The sequence below is a fragment of the Scatophagus argus genome, chromosome 14 (assembly GCF_020382885.2).
Source record: "Scatophagus argus isolate fScaArg1 chromosome 14, fScaArg1.pri, whole genome shotgun sequence".
In the NCBI taxonomy this organism is placed as follows: domain Eukaryota; kingdom Metazoa; phylum Chordata; class Actinopteri; family Scatophagidae; genus Scatophagus; species Scatophagus argus.
The window spans coordinates 12795436-12820611 of NC_058506.1; the positions used below are offsets into that span (position 1 = coordinate 12795436).

Below are 25176 nucleotides of genomic sequence, written 5' to 3' on the forward strand. Positions count from 1 at the left end.
ACAGAGTTGGCGAGAAAGTTGACATTTGTGTTTGAACTACGATCAGTGAACTGATAAGCTGTTCTAAGAAATTAGTGGGTAACAAATGATAAAGAACTTGACTCCAACATTAAGTATGTGACCACTGATGAATAAGTCAGAACGGAGGCGCCATCCATATTGATGGATATGACGATGAGCTCATCTCCTTTGAACAAGAGAAATGATTCTTAAATGCTCGAATCACTAAAAAACATGATTGTTTAAGTGTTTTAAATTACACTGTAATTACTGTGGTTTTATTTGATTAGGGTGTTTTGATGAAATACTATGTAAGATATATTGATTTAATTAAGTGAAATATTGTTTTTACATGTGAATTGCAGGCAGAATTGCAAAGCTGGCGTTGTTAATGGCGCTTTTAGAGTCATCTGCACAATTACTGTTCCTCATCTTACCATTTCTGAAACAAGTAGAGCTCAATGGGAATTGTGTTGTGTGAATTTGTTTGAAGAGAGCCTCAATGTCTGGCTGAGTTGCTTGTTTAGATGATTGTTTTTTCCCCCCCCTTATTGCAGTGCCACAGTGTTCAATGCGTCTCCAAGTGCGCACGACCAGTCTGCAGCAGCGCTCCGCAGACCGCCTGCCAGGCATCTGGCTGCTATACGTTTATTTCTGGAGGCGCTGCTTTTTGCTCAGTCACCCCCCAACAGGTGGATAAGTCGAGTGTGCGAGAACATCAACAACAGAATAGACCCCGGGGGAAAATGGATGCGTCGCTAAACCAGGTGTAATCCATCGAGGAAACTTCGCTGTTGCTTATTTTCTTCTCCAGGATTTGTTGCGCGGTAAGCTGAATGCGGCGTGCGCCGGTCTTCGTTTTTCCCCCAAATAAGATCGCCTGGAAGTCGTGATCACAACGAACAGAATCTGGACGTACAGTGGGAGTACTGTCAAGTCTCCAAACATGAGGGGGGAGAATGCAGACTAGACTAAAAGACCAAGAGAAAGACGGACTGGCATCACAAGGCAGCAACACATTAACGAGCAGGGTCTTCCTGCAGATCCACACTGCAGTTTTCACATCTGGGGGACGCTAAATGCTAAATTCAAGAAGTTGAGGAAAATGATTTAAAGCTTTGCGCATCTGTGATTAGTCCTGATGTGGTCTTGGGATATTCTGCAAAGGGGAAACACTGAGCGAAGTTCCAATGCCCAACATCCCACAGGTTAGTTATTTGCTCCAATGCACTTTAAAATTCACATCTTGGCTATAAAAGGCTGTTCGCATTAGACAGGTATAGACTGTAAAGATAAAAGATGTAACAGGGCGCCTTCAGGGTCCCTCAGCTTGTAAATGACGAAAGGATCCCAGCAGGTAAGCTACAAAGAGTCCTCTCTCATTTTCACAGCCGTTGTTCTTTTTTTATTCACGCTATTCCCTGGTGTCTCTGGCACATTTCTCGCACACAAGTACTGAAATAAAAATGTCAAAATCTCACCTGTGAGTGCATGCAGGCGCCATTCTGGCACACGCAGCCTGCCAATTCACACAGACCTGTTGTGGTTAATGAATGCAGACAATTTTATGATTGCTTTACAGTCATTGCAAACAAGGACAGGCCTCTCTAAACGGGCTGCATGGTCTGCTGGACAGCTCATCTACGCAGTGTGTGTTGTCTGATCAATACAACTTTCAAAATAACAGACATTTTTGCTCAACATATTCCCCATCACTGCACTAAAGTGGTGCTACACTCTTTGTGTAACAGAACAGTTCAGATTTTCTATTTCTAAATATTGATTCCAGGAAACTGTGATTACTAGAAGAAAAACCCATCTGCACAGAAGGCTGAGTGTGAGTGTGGCTCTGTGTGTGTTTCAGTAATGGCACGCACAGATATCAGCAGGCCATACACAAATCCTGTTGTACTGGTGATGGGCAGCCCTACTTTATGGCTGCTGTTTCTGTGGCAAATTCTGCCGCAAGTTCACATTAATGAATCAAGCCAGTGTGTTTTTGTAATTACAGCAGAATGACGGCTTGATAAGCGCAGAGTGGAGCAGAACATACACATCATGGCTGAGGTGACATGAAGTGGTCATGTAATGCAGCATATGATTAAAAACATGTAATTAATGTTGGGAAACATTGAGTTTTTTTTTTTTTTAACTGAGTTGAATTCAAATATTCAAATTATCTTTTTCTTCATTTGCTGCTTTTTTGTTCAGCTGTTACCCACAGCACATGAGGTTGGCTTATGCTGAAAAAAAAAGTGTAATTTTGGTATCAGTTCAAAAAGCATCTCCTGTATTGGCACCAGTATCTTCTTTTACTGAGTCTTCCTTGCTGCAGTGTATGCACTTTCTCAGCATAGCACATGATACTTAACCTCCCATCTCAAGGCTGAGGTTATTCAGCGACAGTGACTGCAGATTCCCCATGTGGCCACTTCACAGGCATTTTTGCCTCAAAATGAAATCGTTCCACAAAGGGCCATTGCAATATCAAACTAAGGCCCAGGCTCTCAAATGAGGTGTGAAAACCTATGGCCAAAAAGAGACAAATCTTCCTTTTATGATGATTTTTTTTTTCTTTCATGGTGGGAAGTAAGAGGGCACTGAGAGCAATTCAACATGAAGCAGCACCTTGACTGTAAGAGGAGATGACTGGTGCCATAATGTGAAAAAAAATGTTGCTGAGAAACACCAGCCAATAGTGAGTTACATATTCCTTTATTATCCCCCACTTTAGTGTTATTAACTTGGATTTCAGCCACTTTTAACACCTGATCTTACAGCACATCAGGCTATGGGTTGCTAGTTCAAAACCTGAACAATCATATTATTGTTTGTCTCCTACCTCTGAAGATTACTGCTCAAACATGAAGATGAAGCTTGAAATGTGCCATCTTAACCCAGTTAGGGGAACAGTTGGACTTTTGCATACCATACTGATTGGATAAGTGTATTTTCCATAATTCTGAACTCTTCTTTTAAATGTGCTATTTTAAGATACAGGGCTTTGGGCACAACACGCATAGTTTTACACATAGTTTTAGAAGTTTTTTTTCTTTCCTTTTCTTATAAACTAATTAGGCTGCTGTGAGTGTGTTAATCCACTCATTATTCACTGAACAGAGTCACATAGAGCATTAATGAGTTGTCATGAGAGGGGTTGGGAGAGCTTAAAGCACTATAGCTAATTGACCTCCTGTCTATATATATATATATATAGTTACATGTAACCTTTTCCCCTTTATCTTGTTTAATGTTTTTGCCTGTTTTGTTCTTCACCCTCTCCATCCTCATGTCTTGCTCCGTCTGTTTTCTTGTCCTCTCAGGCTCCTGTGGTTTTAAATCCTCTAGAGAGCATTAGAAAAACAGCCAATTCTTGAGTGTGTATTCCCTTTTCTTGTTATGGTCAACCTATTGTTAACACTGATGCTGGTTTTAGGTCCAGGTCGTTATTATGGTTGCATATAGTCTGAGGAGAGCCACATCCCAATAAAGGGGTATTTTAATTTTAGGATGAACTCAACAGAGAAACAGTTTACTTTTTATGAAACATGTGAACACTATTTCCTCATCTTCTAGTTATGTTCGGTATTTTGCTATTACAGTGTATTTGTAGATCTCACCAGCGCTCGATTCCAGAGAACCTAGAGATCTTGACCGTCGCTGTAGAGTGTCAATGTGTCACTGTGAAGCCAAACCAAAAGTGTTGCACATGTCATTATACTGTCACCAGGCAACCACTGAGTCGGCTGCTGTCAATCAATTAGCAAGCATTGCTAATGTCATTAACTAAAGCTATTAGAAACTCAGGAATCAAACATCTCAGCTGTGGCTCTTCCAGTCTGATGTCACATGGTGTCTGTTTTGGTGAAACAGGTTGAGCAACAGAAACAACTGCAATTTTTTCTCATTTAGACTTACTGGGTAGAAGAGAAACAGAGAAAAGAATGCAGTGACTTGAGATATTTCTCTGCTCAGAGTTGAATACATTTTTTTGTTGAGTGCTTAAGCAGTTCTAGGAAATGTGAAGCACTCTGAGATCCAAAGCAATACACTACAAGCTCTGCAGTATAAAAAAGATCCCTCTCGCAGAAAAAGAAAAAGTCATAGCGAGTGATGTAAATGTTGTGTCAATTACTGTTCAGGGAATTTACATGCACTAAACTTTAGTTTTAGTATACTTAAATGCAATTTTTTTTATATTTTCAAAAATTGTCAAAATCCTTAACACTTCTTCACTCCAGTTGCAGACATTTTTTTGAAACTTTGGGTAAAGACATAACATAGGGTGATTTTTGGATCAGTAACTCCCTGCTTCATGTCTCTCTTTCTGAAAAATGATCTCACCTTTTCCTCCGCCCCCCCACTGCTACTCTCTTTGTCATCTTTCCATCCTTGTAAAAGTCAAAACCAACAGCAGCAAGTGTCCTATAACACCTTTGTTCCTGTCCCTTCTAGTGTGAGGTCTCTCAGCCTGGCAGCAGCTGCAGTGGTGTTAGCAGGGTGCTGGTAAGCTGAAGCCCAGGGAGATGTCACAACTATACTATCGACGGACTGACAGCTCCTCTTACCGGGACCGCATCCCGCTGAGAATTGTGCGGGCCGAGTCGGAGCTGTCACCTTTAGAGAAAGCCTACCTCGGAGCTGTGGAGAAGGGCGACTATGCTAGTGTCAAACAGGCTCTGGAGGTGTGTGTGTGTGTTTGTGTGTATAAATGCATGAGAGAACGGATCATTTGATTGGTAAATGGATGAAAGCATGCTGCCACTGAAACTCCAAATTATGGATGGATGAATATTGAAGCCTCAGTCTAATTGGATAGCTTTAGAAAAGATTAGAGGATTTTTGGATAACGTGCGACCATGATTATCCTCCACTCATTTCAAATAACATCTGGGGTCTTTACTTACCTTGGCAAGCGTCAGACCTTTGGGAGACACAAAATATTGCTGGAACCAGCAGAGTACAAGGGATGCCCAGTTTAGCACTGCACCACTATAACATTGTTCAAAATCTTCAAATTCAAGGCAGCAGGGATACACAATACAAATTCTTTTCAGCCTATACCAACAACTGATAATTACCTGCTTCTCATGGTCCACACTGATAAGATAGCTAATAATTTCATATTTTTGTAATTCAAAAATAACTTCACAACCTTTCTTAGCCTCACACCTGAGGGAGACAATGGCTAAGATGTAGTTCAGTTCTTTGACTCATTTGACTCTTTAGTCTTCACTGTGGGGCTCGGGTCGGGTGCAGCGGTTTGACCACAACGGCAATGTGCTGCACTTGTTCTTCTGATGGAAAATCAACTTTAAAGGTGCATACCACCACATACTGTGTCAGACTGTGTAGATGTTGTGCTTGTTAATTCAGTGAAAGCAATTTGGCAATTTGTGTTTATGGGCTATAATTTCATTATCGGCTGATATCAGATAATATAAATTTTGCCTTTAACTGGTTTATCAGTACAGTGTTTATTGTGCATCCCCACAAAGCAGTAGAACAGGGGATCTAATTTTTTGAATTTTGCAAATTCTTCTTCTTTGTCTAAATCTGGCAGCATTTTGGATAGTGCATCTCAGGTGTTGCTAGTAGCAACTGACATAACGTCAAGTTGATAGGTATTGGTAGATTACCAGAATGTGATCATCATTGCTGCAAAAACTGCTGACTTTGAGTTGCTGTGTCGGATGTGAAGCGTGTGAAGAATTTCACACTGTTACAACTTTCCTTTGTCAGGAAGCGGAGATCTACTTCAAGATCAACATCAACTGCATCGACCCTCTCGGCCGCACGGCCCTGCTGATTGCCATCGAGAACGAGAACCTGGAAATCATTGAACTCTTGTTGAGCTTCAACGTCTACGTCGGCGATGCCCTTCTACACGCGATCCGCAAGGAAGTGGTGGGAGCTGTGGAGCTGCTGCTAAATCATAAGAAGCCTAGTGGCGGCATGCAGGTGAGGAGGACACCGATGGGAATGGAAGGAGTTTCAAATTACGAGTGCTTTATTCATGAGGTGGGAGTCTGTCAGTGCACAGACAGTGAGCTGCTGACAAGGCTGGTGGGATGCTAGGAGGGGAACTAAGACTGTTGATGTTTACTTTCTCTCTCTCAAAAAAAGTGTATTCCTTTTTTCTTTTTTTTTCTGCACCCAGTTGTATCATTATGTTTTGTCTTAGATAAAGCACACTCTGTTTCATCCTATTTCACTTTAAAGGATCCTATGCCAGTTTAATCTGCAACAAATGAAATAATCGTCTAACAGAATATGACAATTCAGCAATTGTACTAATGCTCACACCGCATGAACTGTTCATCATAAGATGTTAAAACAGTAATTTATATAACTAAACGAACAGCAGAATTTCTGAGCCCAGCTTTGTTTCAAACCGTAGAGAACTGATCAGTGAGGCCAGGGGCACAGAGGCCCTCGAGTCCAATCAAAGGAGGAACTCTGGATCTTAATGAACAGTAGAGTGCAGTGTCATTCATTAAAATACGGGTGCTCATTGTGTAGCTCATAAGCGTGTACGCAATTGCCTGGAGGTTTTCACACCATCAAAAATAAATGACCCAGTATTGTTGGCTGACAACAAAAGCTGACACTTCAAAAAAAAAAACTGTCTTCATAAGCCTTTTTGGAAAAGGAACAGTTCTTACAGAAAGATATTTAATGAGTATTCTCTGTGAGGGAAAATTTAATGTGTATTTTTTTCCAAAGTAAGAGCGTCCATAATGCTTTTTAATCTCGGGATTCAGATTATTTCATAAGGAAATCTCCTCTTTTCTTCAAAAAGAACTGCCTGTTTAGAGATTACATTACTGTAATCAAAAACAATAAGAGTCAAATGAATTTCAGATGGAGCCCTTTCGAACTCAATGCTCTGCACTCAAGGAGAGTTTCCTTCTCCTTGTTCTTGCCACACATGTGCTGAACACCCTGGAGCACACACACTCATACTTTTCTGTATCAGCAGTAATGCACCATAAACCACAAAGAAACAGATGTTTCTGGCTGTATCGATCAACTGCTTGGCAGATGCGATTGCTCTTCCTGTTAGAAAATGTTCATTTGGCTTTGATAACGTTAAATAAATTGTGGAAGGAAAGGGGACAATGGAAAAGGAAATACTGAACAAAAAAGAGTGCACACACAAGAGATGGCTCAGGCCTGTTTGCTAAATGGATGTGGAGGCGACTGAGAAACAGAGGTCAAAAATTTCCGTCCCGAACCCCTCATCTGTGACATCTATCAGCTACCATACTTCCTCTTTACCTTATTGCATCGTAAGATAGTGCCTCTTCCCATCACATGAGTAGGTTGTGAAAATGGATCACTCTAAATTTACCCAAGAGAAGCTCATTGATTATATTAAATGGCTGTCTGGGAGAAGAGCATCCTATCTGTTGTCAGTGTCCTCTCTGAGATTCATTAATAAGGGGGTTCATTTTATGCTCTGCTGGAATTGTGTGTATTTGGCTTTCTGTTTTGCACGCTGTCTGAATGATGCATTTGTAAGAATCTCCTAAATGTTGTGGCTTATTTGTTTTCCGCTTAGGAGCGCATTGGATATCAGCGTTTTAAACAGCTTCATGTATCCTCAGAGTACAGATATGCATCTGTCAGAGGCACTAACATGGGAGCTCACAGTGTTTCTCAATTAAAAGGGCTTCTGTTTATTGCTTTTGGGTTTCTGTGCAACCTATGCCATATGTACATAAAGACAGTTACATAAGGGGATCCCTCCTCTCCCTACATGTAACACCGAGCATGATGTAAAGTAAGCATAATCACACTTGCTGGAATTCACAAAGACTTGAGCTTATTTTCTGCAGCGTCACTCAAAAGCAAAACGGCTCAGTGTTCCATTTTTTGCCAGCCTTATCTAAACAGTGTTTGTGATGTTGTAGGATGACAGGTGAAAGCCAGCAGGGAGGCGAGAAGAAGGAGCACCGTGAAAACAAAAGCACGCTGATGCTAATGTTGCATTTTTAGGCCATATGCTGATGGTGGATGCCTCATTCTAGCATGAGTAACACATAGGAATTACACGGACAAGTGAGCTATATTTGTTTCTTTTTTCCACTATTGTCATAACTTCACATCTACCAGCCTGCACTCCTCCTGATCTGTGCTTGGGCACAGGCCAAGGCTGTTTGATGTAGATTATTTGATGTCCCTCCCCCTCCCACATGGAGAACAGACTATATAGCTTATTAGATCATCATCCTCTGCAAAATGTAACGACTCTCAGACGTGGCTCCGTGCCGCTCGTGGGAGCTGCTGTGTTGTGTCCTGAGAGTAAACCACACAAGTAATTAGCATCCATGTGATAAAAATGACTTTTGGTGCAATAAGGATGATGAAACCTTTTTGAAAAAAAATGAACTAATCCCCTGGTTTCCTTCATATGTTAACTTTAAGAGACTAATGGTGTCACAAAGTTTCACCCGTCTTATTTCTGTTGTATTACTTAGAAGTTTTACACATCTTTTGAGTCAAATGAAATCTGCATATTGAATTTTGTAAGATATTAATATTTCCATGAGACACTTACCATCCAGCAAAATGATCAATGTTTTTTTAGACACGCTATCAGTATGGCTGTATGGATGGCAACGTCAAACAGAGTGTCTGTCAGCTGGTTGGTCAGTCCATCACTTTGGTTCAGACTGAAATATCCCAGCCACTATTTGATTGATTGGGTGTATAAATAAATATTGGCACTACATTTTTTCTTTAAATTGTCTTAACACTGTACTTAATAGTTAGGTTTACACACTAAAAACTGATTCAAGGTTAGGAAGAGAAACATGCCTGGTTTTAAGGCTCTAAACGGAGCCTTATTCCTGCCCCTTATTCCCATTTGTCTGTCTGTCCACACCAACTTGCTAAATAGGTCCTCACGTATTGCAAGTTTATCCTCCAACCATTCCCCGACTACGTTGTCTCTCTCTCTTCCATGTCTCCATCCCCACAGAATCAGATAATAGGCCTTCAATTAAAAGAAGTGAAAAGGGTCGGCTTACTCTTGTGCAGCCTGCAGCCCTGTATTTTCATTGAATGACATGGGAATAGGAGAAGGGCTTAGCTGGAGTGGGTGATAAGAGGGATAGGTGGAATGAGTTTCTTTCTGAGCATAATGATTCCCTCTGAAATATGTGAAATACTGATGCTTTTTACCACACTGTGGCCTAAACCCTTTATAGCGTCCTGATATGGATGGCATCTGCGACTTTGACCAAGGGCATCATGTCTTGCTGGTATTTGAACAGTTTTCACTCCAGCTGTCAAAAGCTCTAACAACTGCTTTTTTTAAAAAAAAAAAAAAAAGATAGAAATCCTGCTGTCTCCATTTAACTTCACTGTGAAAACCTTTAAGTTGCACACTTGAACGAACAGGCTCTACATTCAACCAACCTTCTACTTATAATGCAGACTGCCATTTAAACCTGACAGAAGGCAAGGTCTAAAAATTGGCAATTGATCACATTAGGCTGAGGCCAAATATGCTGCTTGCTGAGCTTCATTCAATTTGTGTGTGATAAAAGCTTTTACCCTCTCCTCTCCCCTGAAAGGTTCCTCCTATCTTATTGGACAAGCAGTTCTCTGACTTCACCCCTGACATCACTCCCGTCATTCTAGCTGCACACACCAACAACTATGAAATTATCAAGCTTCTGGTGCAGAAAGGTGTGTCTGTGCCGCAGCCGCACGAGGTGGGTATTCATACGTGTTCATGAGGCGAGCTGTGTTAGTGTTTTGCTGCTATTACAGGCGAAAAAGCCGCTGCTCCAGAATGTCAGCAAGTGTTCAAGGAAGAAACAAAAGCCTTGTGTGCATCAAGAGTCAACTGCAGTTTTGTCAGTGAGATTATGAAAGTGCTGTTTGAGTCATTTAGTAGAATCATATCAGTGATCAATTCATTAGATACACCATATCAAATGTAAAGGATTTGACACAAAATCTTATTTATAAGATATAGTTGTAATTAAATGATACGCAAAAATGAAATTTAAATTCCAAATGCTGTTTAAAATTTGAGAAGCAAACAAAAATGCTTTTTATAAAAATTCTGCAACCATAATGTGCAGATATGAGCATAATGTATAAACTTACAGTTTGGGTTTTCAATGTCTGAATAACCTACCCAAGCATGACTACTTGATATGTGATATCACAGCGCTTACATTGCTACATTGCCTCATTAAAATGTATCCATGCTTTGTTTGATGTTGCAGGTGCGCTGTAACTGTGTGGAGTGTGTGTCTAGTTCAGATGTGGACAGCCTGCGTCACTCGCGCTCACGCCTCAACATCTACAAAGCGCTGGCAAGTCCCTCATTAATTGCGCTCTCCAGCGAGGATCCTTTCCTCACTGCATTCAGGCTCAGCTGGGAGCTGCAGGAGCTCAGCAAGGTGAGGACAAGAGAGCCAGATAATAGTGGAGCTGACACATGGGACTGAAACCTCTGTGTGCCCTTTCGTGATACGATCATGTGACGTTCAGTAGCCAGTCCATTTATTATGCATGAAAATTGGTCAGCCGTGAAAATAAAATTATCAGAGAGATAATTACAATATCTTTGCCTGCTGTAATTCACAATATTTCCAGATGAAATAATATTAGTAAAGCACAATAGGAGATGCTTTCATTAAGTCAAAATGAAAATATTTCGTAAAAAATGTTCTTTCGATGCAGCAAAATAGCAAGATGCTGCAACTGTTGCCTGAGACCAATTAAATGCAGTTTACTGTGCATTCATTGCATTTTACATTTGTTGAAACAACCACAGAATATAAGATTAATGGCTCTTAGGGGTGGGGATATTTGATAATTATCTATAAGCCATTTTGAAACAGCTTCCTGACACAAAAAACCCAGAGGCAATACTTTATTTAGAAACACCACCTTCTAGACACAGCTGTACTCATTTCAGCTGTGAGGTTCTTATATAGAGGTATCTGTATTCTGCATACACTCTTTTTAAGGTGGAGAATGAGTTCAAATCAGAGTATGAGGAGCTGTCTCAGCAGTGTAAACAGTTTGCCAAGGATCTCCTGGACCAGACAAGAAGCTCCAGAGAGCTGGAGATGATCCTCAACTACAGAGACGACATCAACTTACTGGATGAGGAAGGCAACAACGACCTGGCAAGACTCAAACTAGCCATCAAATACCACCAAAAAGAGGTAAGCAGGAAACGTAATATTGGTATGCAATGTTGGTCTGTTTCACTTTGACCGTGAGCCGAATGTATTCGGCTTGTGATTAAAGATTAAGTCTTGGCTTTCTGAGTGGATTGGATGGCAAATGGTTGAAAAAAACAAAGACAGCGTGATTTCTCTGTATGGGGTTAGTTTGATACTCACCCTGCTGTTATGTCACAATTTAAACATAAAAACACAACATTCCTTGAAGGACAAAACAAAGCACAGAAACAATGGCTTCTTGGTTTCTTAATTTGGAGACTGCAGCGATGGAGAAAAAAGGGAATGTCATTCTGATGGCTCGATGCTCACACTCACACATATAATATCGCTCAGTCAAGTGCACCTGCCCCCTCTTGCACTTTTGTACAGCTGTGTAAGTCAGATAGGACTGAAATATCAAGTTTTAGTATTCTTTATTATAGGGGAAAACACATTTCACTTTTTTCCCCCCCTTGTTTGCCACACTGTCAACGCTGCAGCTTTTCATTAGATTTCAATTCCACATGACACAGGCAGCATTCACTTTAAGTTTCCTTGGGAAGCCTGCCAAGCCAGGAGACTTTGCAGCACCAAGCCTATGTCTTCTCACAGGTGTCTCTGCGAGCCAAAATGAACCGGTGTAATGATGTTAGATTAGCATCAGGTGCTTTGTGGCTGATGCCAGGCGCTGGTTTGCACAGGATTTTATCTGTTTTCACTTTGGCAGCTCACACAGATGACAGATTGAATTCCATTATCATAGCACTGCAGCTGTAAGTTAGTACGTTTTTTTCTAGTTATTTTAACTATTCAGTTGCGGATTGGACTTCCCCAGTCCAGTGTCAGTTTTTCGCATACTGGTGAGTAAATTGGCTGCTTTATTCAGGAACTTTGTAGGACCCTAATTACATTTTTAACACATATGAATAATTTTTAAAACATATGACTAACCATTTTAAACCTGATAAGTCTACAGCAATAGTCCCTTTGCAGTCCACAGACTTCATGCTTTTGTTTTTCTTGTGTGGTGACCCTTTTCTCAGTGGATCGAGCCAGGAACAAATTATTATGAAAAAAAGGTTAATTAAAAGGTACATTCTTATTCCATTTCATTCCATCCATGAGAGTGCTACTACATAAACTTTCAGTATCTAGTATGGCTAATAGAGTGTAGAACTTTATTCACTTAAACTCAGGTTGTTAATGCCCCCGCAGACCAACTTTGCTTTTAGCAGATATGGATATGCTAAATGCTTAGAGCTGTGGGTGAACAGAAAAGGGTTACAGTAGAAAATCATAAAATTGATGAATAAGCTGTTGATATTTTTCTGGGAGGCCCACTTTTGATAATGTTGCTACTTTGTAGAATGCCTGAAGACTTTTTGAGGAAACAAGAAAGGGTTTAAAGAGATGTCCCACCACAGAATTCTCCAGACGAATATAAAGGCGAAACAAAATGATGAGAAAGCAAAGTTACTCCCAGGAGTAATGTCTCATCTGTCTTTTGCTGGGAGTTCTGCCTTGATGTCAGAGCAGATGCACTGTTGTGTTCAAGCTGCCATCTCTTCTGCCATCCATCTAGTTTTTGCACATTGAGACACAGGTTGGCAGATGAGCGTGTTGAGGCACTAAAAGGACATTTGGGAGTAGTGCAAATGCACAGGTGGACCTGATGATGGACAGTCCCCTGTCAATTTATCCAACCTCTTTGTTGTTGGCACTAAATCTGTCATTGCACACACTGTGAACAAACATCCTCTGCTGCTGCCTGTGCCACAGCTGTTTTAATTAACCAGCAAATGTCCCAATGTGCCAATGTGTTCTCCTGAATCCTATCAATAACCCTTCGATCACATGGGGACTTTGATGGAGAATGGTGTCTCATGGGTTATAATCCACCCAGCTGCCCTTTTAAATGACAAATGTCTCAGCTAAGTAGAGTGGTAGGCAATCATTTCAAGATAAAGTTATGCTGCTATAAATGCGTGTGTGTGTGCGCATGTGTGTGAGTGTGAATTGCAAGAAATTATTATCGAGTGCTACAGTGTATTTCAGCTAGAAATCTCCTTCTCCTGCTGTATCTCAACATGGGCAACATGGTGGTGAAATAGTTAGTGTTGTCACCTCACAGCAAGGCAGGTGCCTTCAGGCAGGAGCCTCTCTGTGTTGGATGTTTTCTGCATGGGTTCAATCCAGCCGTTTTCTGCAGTCATACACATACACACATTTTGCTTCCGAACTCCACTGGAATTTATTTTAAACACTGTAATTCATTCATTAATCAAACAATGGAAGGAATTCCTTTTACGTTGCTGGGTGTTTCTATATTTATGCGACACGCCCCTCAGTTTGAAACCACTGGGTTAATTGGTGACTCTAAATTTCCCGTAGGTGTAAATGTGAGGGTGACTGGTTGTTTGTCGCTATGTGTCAGTCCTGTGCAGCCGTTAATCAAACCCCCACCTCCTGCCCAATGTCAGCCAGGCCAGCGGCACCCCACGACCCTGCGAAAAATAGGCTTGATAATGAATGGATGTGTCTAAATGTGCTTCCAAGTTTTATAGTATTTTCTAAAATCAAATGTCATTTTCTCTTAATTCTGATGAAGCAATCTGCCTTGTTCTTCCTTCTTTTTCCTCATGCTTAGTTTTATTCAGAGATGATGTGATCTTAATCACTCATGGGTGTGCTTTTGTATCATCTGGAGCAAATGTCGCAGTCTTGCTGTGTGAGTAGTAGCTGTGTGAAACTAGACTGTGTGCCGATACTGTCTCAGCACTGTGCCCTAAAGTGTAGCATTTTGTGGGATTTTTCAGACACGCTTTAGTAAACAGTTCCTTTATTCAGAGAAAGGAAATATAAAATGTGTGAAGTACACAGTATGAAAGATATTTACTTGACACTCAAAGTACAATTCACGATGGAAATCATTGAACTCACTGGCAATATAACAATGTACGTAGACACACATGCAAAGTGGCATTTATAGTGAGTGCCTTGTGCCTGTGACAGATGATCCTTAAGCCAGACAGGGTTTTGCCCACTGCGAGGCATCAAGGGTTAAGTGGACACTCATTTAAACTGCGACGGCTCATTTGACTGTTTTTGCAGAGAACAGCTTCTATGTCCAGGGCATTTTATCTGTGGTGTGATCACCACTCATCTCTTTCTGACAAACACCCAAGCTCTTATAATTGGCATGACATTCAGCCTGAATGTGTGATAATTTTTTATGGTACTGGCTGCTGATGAATGTAGCAGTGAGTCAGTGTGGAGCATGTTTTTGACCCTCAGCCGAACAAAGTGAAGGACAGTTCTCCTTTTAACCCGCTTATGTCATGTGTGTAGTGTGTGTTTACAATCGCTCGATTATGCTCTTTGTATTTATCCTAGCATCTGTATGTTTTTTGGCTTTGCTGCCGCTGTGCTCCCAGGGATTAGAAAGGCAATTTATAACAGTCTGAAGAGAAATCTCCACGGGCCTCCCGTCTAAAGAGCTCAGCTAACAGAGCAGCCTGGCTTTGATGCAGCAGGAGTCCAGATCAGATAAACATGATCTGTAACACATATGCATTAAAGTAGCGATTATCTCCTCTACTTCCCTGAGGGTTTCTACACTGGATTACTCTCATTTGCACTGATATACTTTAAAAATTATAGGCACGTATACTGAAGATTCACAGCATGAGCAAAAGTGACTCTTGACTATTTGAAATTCTCAGAGGCACCAAGGCAATCCTATAAATGTTACGTGCTGAAGTTTGACGTTGCCCCCTTGTGATATCTCATAAAAACTGCAATTCGGTGTTTCAAGATGTTTTAAATGTCTCAGTTAAATGGAAATTAAATTGCACTAATAGGGATATGTGTTAGGTAGTGAAAGATCATTAGCACTGAGTTGTTTCAGCAGTTCGCTGTAGCACATATCTGTCTTCACAAGTCAGTATCATGTGTCGTATGAGGTAATTCTATAATCAAGACAAAGAGATAACGCCACTTGTTAATAATGACCTGGATAGGTATTGAGCAGCCTCCTGCGATCCTTCATGGATAAGATGTATAAAAAATGGATGGATGGATGGCTGAATGACCAGTTGAATCTCTTGCAGTGCTGCAAGAAAGATGTTGGTCTTTATATAATCTGAATTTTCTGTAGTTTCTGTTATGAATGCAGACATAACCTGAAAGCTTATCAGTACCAGCTTTTGTGTTTGCACTGTTTTTCCCATACTCAAACAAAGTCCATCAGCGACCTGTTTTTAAAAACCTGAGACCAATTCAGATGCATTAAAGGTGACGGACAGCGTGTTCATCACAGTGTGGGTTGATTCAGAAATCTTGTTTGTCATCTAAAAGTTCACATCACGAAAAGGTTTAAATATGCTTGGAGACTTAAGCTTTGCAGGTTGGGTCTGATTAACTAAGCTGATGTCATGATGCGTGTGAGTGTCCAGAATGTGCAGGGGATTTTGACATGTTTGTCAAGTATATGGCATCAGTCTGTAGTTGTGAAAAAAAAAAATCATGTCCAGCTGCGTTTCAACTCTTACCAAAGCAAAAAGCAGCTTAAACATAACCAGCTGAAAGTTGCATACTTGTCAGTGTGAGTCTGTGAAGATGGAGAAGAGTTTCAGCAGATCTTTCATGTTGGCAAAGCTGCAGGGGAATGCGTCTTCACAGAGCCAGAAAGCGCCCTCACGCTGAGGAGGTCTTTCCTGGCACTTTTGGACAGTTCACACTGAGAAAGAGAGGCAAGCAAAGTTGTAAAGGGACACTCTTCCAACTGGACTTGAGACCAGGAGATATCCTGTTTGAGTTGTGACAGAAGAAGGGAAGGTGAAATAACAGAAGTGTTTGACATGTTTGGACATGCTGTTTGGATTTTCTCCCCAAGGAAAAATGAATAGGAGGAGGCAGTAAATATGTCTAATGACCTGACATATGTACTGTTAAAGAATTCTCAGTGGGGATTCAAAATGCTACAGCAGCATAAATTGTCCTATATGTCAGTTGCCATTGAGGGAAATGTATAACAATGTCTGAAAAGGGTCTACAAATTGCTTTACTGTTGTTGTTGTTGTTCTATACTCATTCGGACCTCCTGTATGTAAAATATGATAATAGACACACCTGCTCCTTGATAGAAAAGAGTGTTCTACATTTTTAAACTACTTTTGTTTAAAATCTATTCTGTCTTTCTGGGGGGAATAAAATAGTGTGAACAAAATAATTCAATAAAAACTAATCTGATAACCTGATAAGGTTTCGGAGAGTTATTAGATTATTATTACAGCTTTTGTGCTAAGACAAATATGAGAATGGATGCATTTCCTAATTATAGCTTTAATTAGCTTAATTTGTGACCTCATTAGCATCTCTGTCGGTGTTTAATATATCATGCTGATTAACACAAGACATCAGACAGCTCAAGTGCCTCTTGTTTGCTGTCATTAATCAGGAGCCATGTTCTGACAGGCAGAGAAAGATGCAAGCTAAAAATGAACCCTTTTGTTTGTGAATGGACCTCTTACTCCCAAGTGTCCAAATACCTGCGACAAAACTGTTGTGACCTATTTTTGCCAACTGAAATAAATTCTGTTTTATTTTATTATTTTCTGGCCTAAAGTACTTCATCACAAAGCTTGCTCTACTTCAGACTTTTGGTTCCAACATAATGAGATTAGCGGTTGTGTCTATAATAAGGTTCATACTCAAAACAGTAGAAGAAGAGAAAATCTGCACATGGGTCTTTTTGCTTTTCTCTTCATTCATCCACCATCACAATATGATGTTATGTTGTTGATACAAAGTGTTGAAGCTGTGTTATTGATCCTCCCCATTTAGAAAAAAAACTTTTCTTTTTCTTTCTTCTTCTTCTCCACTCATCCATGATATCCTCTGCTATATTCCTTTGCTGCATTTCCTCTCAAGTTTTGTGACAATGCTCTCACTGAAGTATGGAAATATGAGTTATTCCACTACTCAGACCCCGACGCAGTTGGGATCTCTGGTTCCCATGGTAACACGGTTGCAGAGTCAGTGAATTGGCACATAGTCATGCCAGTCTATGCTTTGCCTCTGACATAGAGGTTCCATGTGATCCATGTGCCTGCATAAGTGTGTGTGCATGTGTTTTTGACTCATTTATACACTACAGTGTGAGTTTTTTTGTTTTGCTTTTTGTTTTTTTCTTCCTGTAGATTATCATCAGATGCTGAGGTAGTCTAACAGCACAGCTGCAGTTTTGATGTATTGATATTACAGCCACACTCAGAGGAGCATGTCAAATTTATCAAATATAAAATCATGATAAGAACATATGTTATTCTTCTTTGTTATTGTTTTTTTATTATTATTTTGCATTTATGTATGTTAAATTTACAACATTTTTTCCTAAATATCTGTGTCTCTATCGTTACATTTCAAATTCTGACACCACCAACACATCCTCCTCCTACGTTTGTATGCTCAAAATTGGAACTTGTTGCAGGTGCTAATTCTGGTATGTGGTCACTGGGGCATTATGTTCTGTGTAAAAGCAGCCTCAGGCTGAGGATGCTGCCTCCCAGCAGGCCTCCATGCTGCAGTCATACCATTGATTAGTGCATTTCTTTGGAGTCATTTCAGTGGATCAAACAGATGAAAAGTATAACTCTTTTTCTTTTTTTTTTTATTTCTTTAAGTTTGTAGCTCAGCCAAACTGCCAGCAGCTTTTGGCATCCCGCTGGTATGATGAGTTCCCCGGCTGGAGACGGCGCCATTGGGCAGGGAAGTTCTTCACCTGCGTCTTCATCGGCCTCCTCTACCCCATGTTTGCTCTCTGCTACCTCATTGCTCCTAAGAGTCGCTATGGTCTCTTCATTCGCAAGCCCTTCATCAAATTCATCTGCCATACAGCGTCCTATCTGACTTTTCTGTTCCTGCTGCTCCTTGCCTCCCAGCACATTGTAACCACGGAACAGGACAGGCAGGGCCCTGCACCAACCACTGTGGAGTGGATGATCCTGCCTTGGGTATTGGGTGAGTAAAAGGGAGGAGAACTGGGGGTGTAGGTAGTTGATAATGGGTGTGATTGGGTGTCCTGAAGTACAAGAATAACAGTGTGGATATTTAACTTGAAAAGAGATGAAAAGAGTTCAACTTATGGTTCATTTTTAAAGTTTGTGTGTAGTTAGCTTGCACAGTTTTATTCATGGGACATCCTGTTTTTCTCTGTTTGGTATGGTAGATGGCTCCAATCATTATCAATTACTACCTCAGCTAGCGTAGCTTTGGAGAGGACACCAGTCACAGGCACAAATCAGAGATGTTTCAAATTTTGAACACTTTAAACATTTCCATTAAAAAATTGATTTGACTTCAGGATAAGGATTTAATCTCAGTGACTGGATGTTTCTTGTAAAAATGCTGCCTGGGAGCCGTAGTGGCTTATCTCCATATGTCTATTAACAGTGCTGTGGCCATATGGACGGTAGTTTGTTGTCAGCTGGTCTTCCATTTAGATCCATATTTAAACATCTGAACACCCTGAGCTTTTCCTCTAGTGGACGTTTGTGACTACATATTATACTGCTACTCACCACTCAGACTGAACTGCCCTAAAATTTGCCAGACTGTTCATTCAGCTCCATCAGAATTTTTGTTTGATGCATAACCAATACTTTATGACAGTGACAATGGTAAACATTGTAGCAGCTGAACATAAGCATTTTAGAATTGTCTGTGCGAGCATGCTTCCATGTCAATTTTAACAAAGCGGTTTTAAGACCATGTCTGTATTTCTAGGATTCATCTGGGCAGAGATCAAACAAATGTGGGATGGTGGTTTCCAAGACTACGTCCATGACTGGTGGAACCTGATGGACTTTGTCATGAACTCTCTATACCTGGCCACCATCTCCCTCAAGATTGTAGCCTACACCAAGGTAACCAGTTATCTTTGACTAACAGTAGAACAGACTGTTGTATTATAACATTTCTGCATTCTCACTTTATGTGTTTGCCATCCTTTGCCCTGTTTAGTACAGCGGTAGTAAACCCAGGAACCAGTGGGAGATGTGGCACCCAACACTAGTAGCTGAGGCAGTGTTTGCCATTGCAAACATTTTTAGTTCCCTGCGCCTCATCTCACTGTTCACAGCCAACTCTCATCTAGGGCCACTGCAGATCTCTCTGGGGAGAATGCTTCTGGACATCCTGAAGTTCCTTTTCATCTACTGTCTGGTAAATGCACAAATGTTTGCACACAGGCAGGAATATAAACATGCACACAGTTGTTTCAAGAGAGCTATAGTCAATATGGAAAATATGAAACACATGGGTTGGCGTAATAATTGCATTCACTTTGCATGCACTCCAGGTCCTGCTGGCCTTCGCTAACGGGCTGAACCAACTGTACTTTTATTATGAGACCAAGGCTGAGAAGGGAAAATGCAAAGGCATCCGCTGTGTGGAGCAGAATAACGCTTTCTCCACGTGAGTTCACATGGATCTAAACTTGCTTGTATGTGTAGTGTAGATGTGTGATGCTGTGAAATTGAGTGACAAAGAAAGAGAGAGCTGTGTGTGTACTGTATATGGCTGTTACTAGTTGTGAAACATGTGAAAGCTCTTAAAAAGTTTTCAGTTGCTAAAACTGATTTCAGATTTCTCCAACCTCATGGGAAAACCTTCAGCTGATAAGATGTTCAACCAACAATGACAATACATACTATTTATTTGAGTAACATGTATGTTCCCATCCCAGGTTATTTGAGACGCTGCAGTCGCTCTTCTGGTCAATCTTTGGTCTGATCAGTCTGTATGTGACCAACGTGGATGCAGACCATCAGTTCACTGAGTTCGTCGGCGCCACGATGTTCGGCACCTATAACATCATCTCACTGGTGGTGCTCCTCAACATGCTCATAGCCATGATGAACAACTCCTACCAGCACATTGCTGTGAGCACAGATCAAATATACCACAGACAGAAGGCCACATGAGTGTGGGGAACACATAATGCTTGTGCTTGCAATGCATTTCATGTGTCCAAATCTTTGTTTCAGGATCATGCAGACATCGAGTGGAAGTTTGCCAGGACAAAGCTGTGGATGAGTTACTTTGAAGAAGGGGCCACTCTCCCAGCCCCTTTCAACATCATCCCAAGCCCCAAATCATTCTTGTATCTCATGTGCTGGGTCAAGAGGCAAATGTGCAAGAGGACAAGCTCCAAGCGGCCCGAGACTATTGGAACTCTTGGAGTAAGTTGGGTTCCGAAAAGGCTTTCAGGAAACATCTATGTGCACTTTTTGGTATTTTCTGGCATTTTCTAGACCAAAATAGTAATTAGATGAGCGAGACACAAAATGGCAGACTGATCAATACTTTAGATACTCATCAGTTGTGTTCCTAAAGAAGAGTCTTTTAGAGTTTGCTGTAACACTCTGGGCCACATGCCTCATGCGAGAACGCAAGGGTTGATATAGATTTGTGATACTGTGAAGAAAAACTGCATGTTCTTTTTTCTTCTGTAATTTAACCTCTCTGGCATCTGATGTCTGTGCAGCGGCGAGCAGCAGAGAATCTGAGGATAAACCATCAATATCAGGTAAATGTAGCCTGCTGAAGCTGATTACTGTCTTACTCTGGGCATAAGTGTGACAGATCAGACATTTTGCTCTTTGACTGCCTTTTCACACTTTCTTTTTCAATTCATCACCAGAATGCTTTTGTGATGTCTTGCATAATAGGCCTAACAATTAAACCCAGTGGGATGCTCACCACCATTTCCTGTAGAGAACTTTCTATTTGTCCATATCAGCAGGTGGTTACTGTAGCGTTATTCAAAGGAGATGTAGCTTGAAATGTTTCTTCTTGTGTGTGAATATATTTGCCATCTTTTTACTGACTGACTTAGTTTTGTACTATACTGTAAAGTGACACTGTCATTCACTATTAGAAGGTTTTATTGTGTTGAAAGGCTTTTTTTTTTCTTTTCATTTTTTCATTTTTTTAGGAGGTACTGAGAAACTTAGTGAAGCGTTATGTGGCCGCCATGATCAGAGATGCCAAGACAGAGGAAGGCCTGACTGAAGAGAACTTCAAGGTAGGCACAGTTCCTATAGAACAAACAAATATGACTTAAAGTGGCTATAATAAGTATTTATATATTAACAGTAAGTTACATGATTACATGCATCTCAGGAACCTTCATCAGGTACTGGTAGAGACCAAACACAGAGCTTAAAAGTGAGTGAATATCAGGGGGACACAAGCAATTGCAAACAAATTCTAATGTTGCTCTGTAACTGTGAATGGATCAGCATCGGGTTATTAACATGTTTGCCACATCAACTTAAAAAGTGATAGCATGTCAATATTGCGTTTACACCTTGTTTATCCTTTCCCTACAGTGAAAAGTGAATACCACAACTCAGTCAGCAACTCAGCAAATCAGTTAGGGCTGAAGATGACTGAGTTGTGATATTTTGGTTTTCAGTCAGCAGCATAATCTCGTACTTTCCGTACACATAAAAAAACTTAAATCAGTATTCATTTGGAAGTATACACCGTTGAATATTGTCAATTATTTGTCTTCCGTGACTTGGATCTCCTAAGACATGATATTTAAAGGCAAAATGGCCTATATTAAAATGTTTTTGTATGGTTTGAGAGAAAAGAAAGTACTGTATTATTATTTTATGAATTAAACTTCGCCCACATAGTTGTAGCTGAGTTAAAAATGAATCTCTGTTCATCAGATACCAACAACTGGGACTAATAATTAAATGAAAAGCATTTGCTTGTTCACCAGGAGAGCTCACTTTTTGTTTTACTCTCCCAGGAGCTGAAACAAGATATCTCTAGTTTTCGTTACGAGGTGATGGGCATGATGAAGACAGGGAAGCCTGCTCTACAGGGTACAAAGGCCAGTGGCAGTTCAGTGGACTCCAGTCTTGCTTACTCCAAGTCCTCCCTCGAGGTTTCTCCCTGCCCCCAGAGCAGCCAGATGAAAAGCAAACTCAACCGATTCAAAATCATCACATCCATCCTCAAGCAGGGCAATTCCACAGCTTCACCCAGGCCTCCTGAAGCCTCCAACGGACTGCCTAATGGACTCTTGTCCCCAGTCTCTGATGAGAGCTCCACCGAAAAGTCATGCCAGAGGAGAAATTTCCCCAAAGATATCACCGACTTTGGCTTGTTCCAGAAACGCCACTGGGGTGGAAATGAAGATTCATCAGGTGCAGGCGAGACTTCCAGAAAAATGTACTCTTTGTCAGAGGAAGCAGGAGAGTCTGGAGACTCAGACGCAGAGGGGCAGGACAAAGAGCACAGTGCAAAGGGTAAGGACAAGGAAGGACTAGATACAGAAAAGGAGGAAGATGCTACTGTAAATGAGGCCCCAAATGAAAATAACAAGATTATTTTGAACACCAACAACTGCTCAGACGAAGGTGAAAACAAAGAAACAGAGGAAATGGAAAAGGATAAAATATCCTGCAGTGACTCAGTAGCTGATGGTTGCTTGTCAGGGGCATCCAGAGATGAAGCTTAAGATGTGACTATACGTTAATATGACCACCGGCCAAGTAATGCTGGACTGAAGACACAGAAACTGACAATCAATGTGAGCTTCAAGTGAGGGGGTTTGTTTCGTAGAGTCTAACTTTTCCAGTTAATACTAAACTGATGATCAAATTTGATCTTTGGAGACTCAGGGAGGCCTTTGGTTTAAGTGTTTTAAGTGCTGTTATATTAGCAGTGGAGATGCAGCACAGGTACGTAGAGCTCTGTGTGAGGGTCCAAGAATTTAGATTTTAGGATAAAGATCATCTCTTCTTATCTCATCCCTACAGATTATTGGAACGTAATTATTTTTCTGAAACTAAACATTCTCTCTTCTTAACCTCCTCTCTCCCCCTGTCCCTTATCTGACACATGCCTTTCTTTTGAGATCACTCATCACTCACCCTTTTCTCTTCTTCATCAGACTCTCTACCTCTTTTCCTTCCTGTTTATCTCTACACCGCTTAATGCTCACCATCTTAATCTCACTAGAGCAATAGATATATTCTGTTTTAGAGCTGACTTTCTGCCTTACTCTGTCTGTTTCTGCACTTTACACACTTTCTGAAACTGTATCTTAAAGATGTGTCAAGCTCTGATCGTGCAACAACAATTGTGTCACTGTTGTTCTATGCAAAAACCTGGGATTGTGATTCACTAATCATTCTTAAACGGATAATGGTACAGTTCATGGTGACATTTTATTGTTATGTATGATAGAGCGTGGCAGACTGTCAATCAAAGTATACAACCATTCAAAGCCACATATTATTCATGTTTTATCACTCCTGCAGAAAATAAACTAGTTATTTTGGACAAATTTGCTGTTTTTAACTGATAACTTCAGATGTCTTGTTAGTTTGAATGATGTTATAGAAATTAAAAATTAGATTCAAAATAAACCAAAACTCTTTATTTGGATTTTTTGATTTAGTTCAGTGCGGATTGTAGACAGACATTAACTCTTAAACACTGTGATGCTGTCATGATGGTCCAACATGTTTTGAAGTATGTCACTTTTAAGGATTTTAATTTTTTGCAGACAGTATGTGCTTGCAAAACAATAATGATGTTTCTGATAATAAGAAAGTTTATAAATTCTGAGTGAAATCTGTGAGGTATTCGTAAGAAAAGATTCCAAAAACACACATTTGGTCATGCTCATTTGGTTAGTTGACAATCCGGCAAAAGCAAATCTTCACTCCTTCACTCCCAGTTTAAAAACACATTTGTAGTAAGAGACGGTTCAGCGTTTGGAAGAAGAATGACGGACAGTTCCAAGGTTATTCAGACCTTTGTTTCAGAATATAAATTCTGTGTGGGCATAGTATCGGTTTGTTGATGGCCTTGTTGCAAATTTTTTCTTCAGTTACGTTTAAATGCTTTGCTTTTGTCTTTAATGCTTTACAAAGTCCAAAAGATGGATGAGTAAACTTTACATGAAGTAATTAATTGAGAGTCAACGTCTGCCTTTTTGTTTTGAAAGGAAGCACTAGCTGTTAAAAAGTATGAATTCCAGAAGCGAGTGACATTTAATGAGTGCATTAACCACAGAATAACTGAATCATTTCAGGGAGTTTTTTTCCCCCTTCTCGCTCTAACAACAATCAGTCCATTAACAGCTCAAATGTCCTTCCATTAGTTCTAACAGTCAGCACAACCAAACCACGCAGTGGGAGGAAATTGTCTATGTGTCATTTGTCTGCCAGCACATTTACACCACTTCCTCTCCCACTGAAATCTCTTTCAGTCCTCTGAACAACATGAGTTTGTTCATCAAACTAGAAGTACTAGAATTATAACATTGCATTATATTTTCTAACTCTGTGAAATTGAAGTTTGCATGTTCTCCCTGTGCCTACGTGGGTTTTCTCCGGGTACTTCGGCTTCCTCCCACAATACCAAAAACATGCACATTAGGTTAATTGACTACTCTAATTTGCCTCTAGGTGTGAGTGTGTGGTTGTTTGTCTTTGTGTGTTGGCCCTGCGATTGACTGGCGACCAGTCCAGGGTGTACCCCGCCTCTCGCCCGTAGTCAGCTGGGATAGGCTCCAGCTCCCCCGCGACCCTGACGGATAAGCGGTATAGAAAATGGATGGATGGATGGACTTTTCTTTGGCTCATTGGAAATGAGTGTCTCCGCATGTGAGTGTTCTGTTTATTCCAGGTAGAAGAAGAAGATAAAGAAGAAGAAGAAATGAAGCTATCTAAGACAGAACTGATGTGATAACATAATTACATTAGCTTCCCTATTTGTTCTACTACAGACCAGACGTTTTTGTTTTCCCTGTAATGCTTTCCTATTTTAATTACCTATTTGTACTTCTCAGTGGCCAGTGATTTCTGTCAGCAAACAGGTGATCAAGTAAAAAGGTGATGAAATATTCAACAGATGATGAAACTGAGCTAGCGTGTGATCAAAAGGC

The 25176-nt window shown here is 40.6% G+C and overlaps 1 protein-coding gene across 1 annotated transcript; it reads left to right on the forward strand.

The window, feature by feature from the left end:
- The first annotated feature begins 620 nt into the window (after positions 1-620).
- trpc4a (transient receptor potential cation channel, subfamily C, member 4a) lies at positions 621-23687 on the forward strand. The gene is made up of 15 exons (XM_046411211.1): positions 621-1208; positions 4456-4685; positions 5743-5961; positions 9585-9725; positions 10248-10424; positions 10998-11198; positions 17882-18218; positions 18984-19123; positions 19221-19421; positions 19558-19673; positions 19945-20140; positions 20246-20440; positions 20746-20787; positions 21196-21285; positions 22024-23687. Exons 2-15 carry the CDS (start codon positions 4527-4529, stop codon positions 22735-22737), a joined length of 2928 nt encoding a protein of 975 aa, XP_046267167.1. The 5' UTR covers positions 621-1208; positions 4456-4526; the 3' UTR covers positions 22738-23687.
- Positions 23688-25176: the final 1489 nt, after the last annotated feature.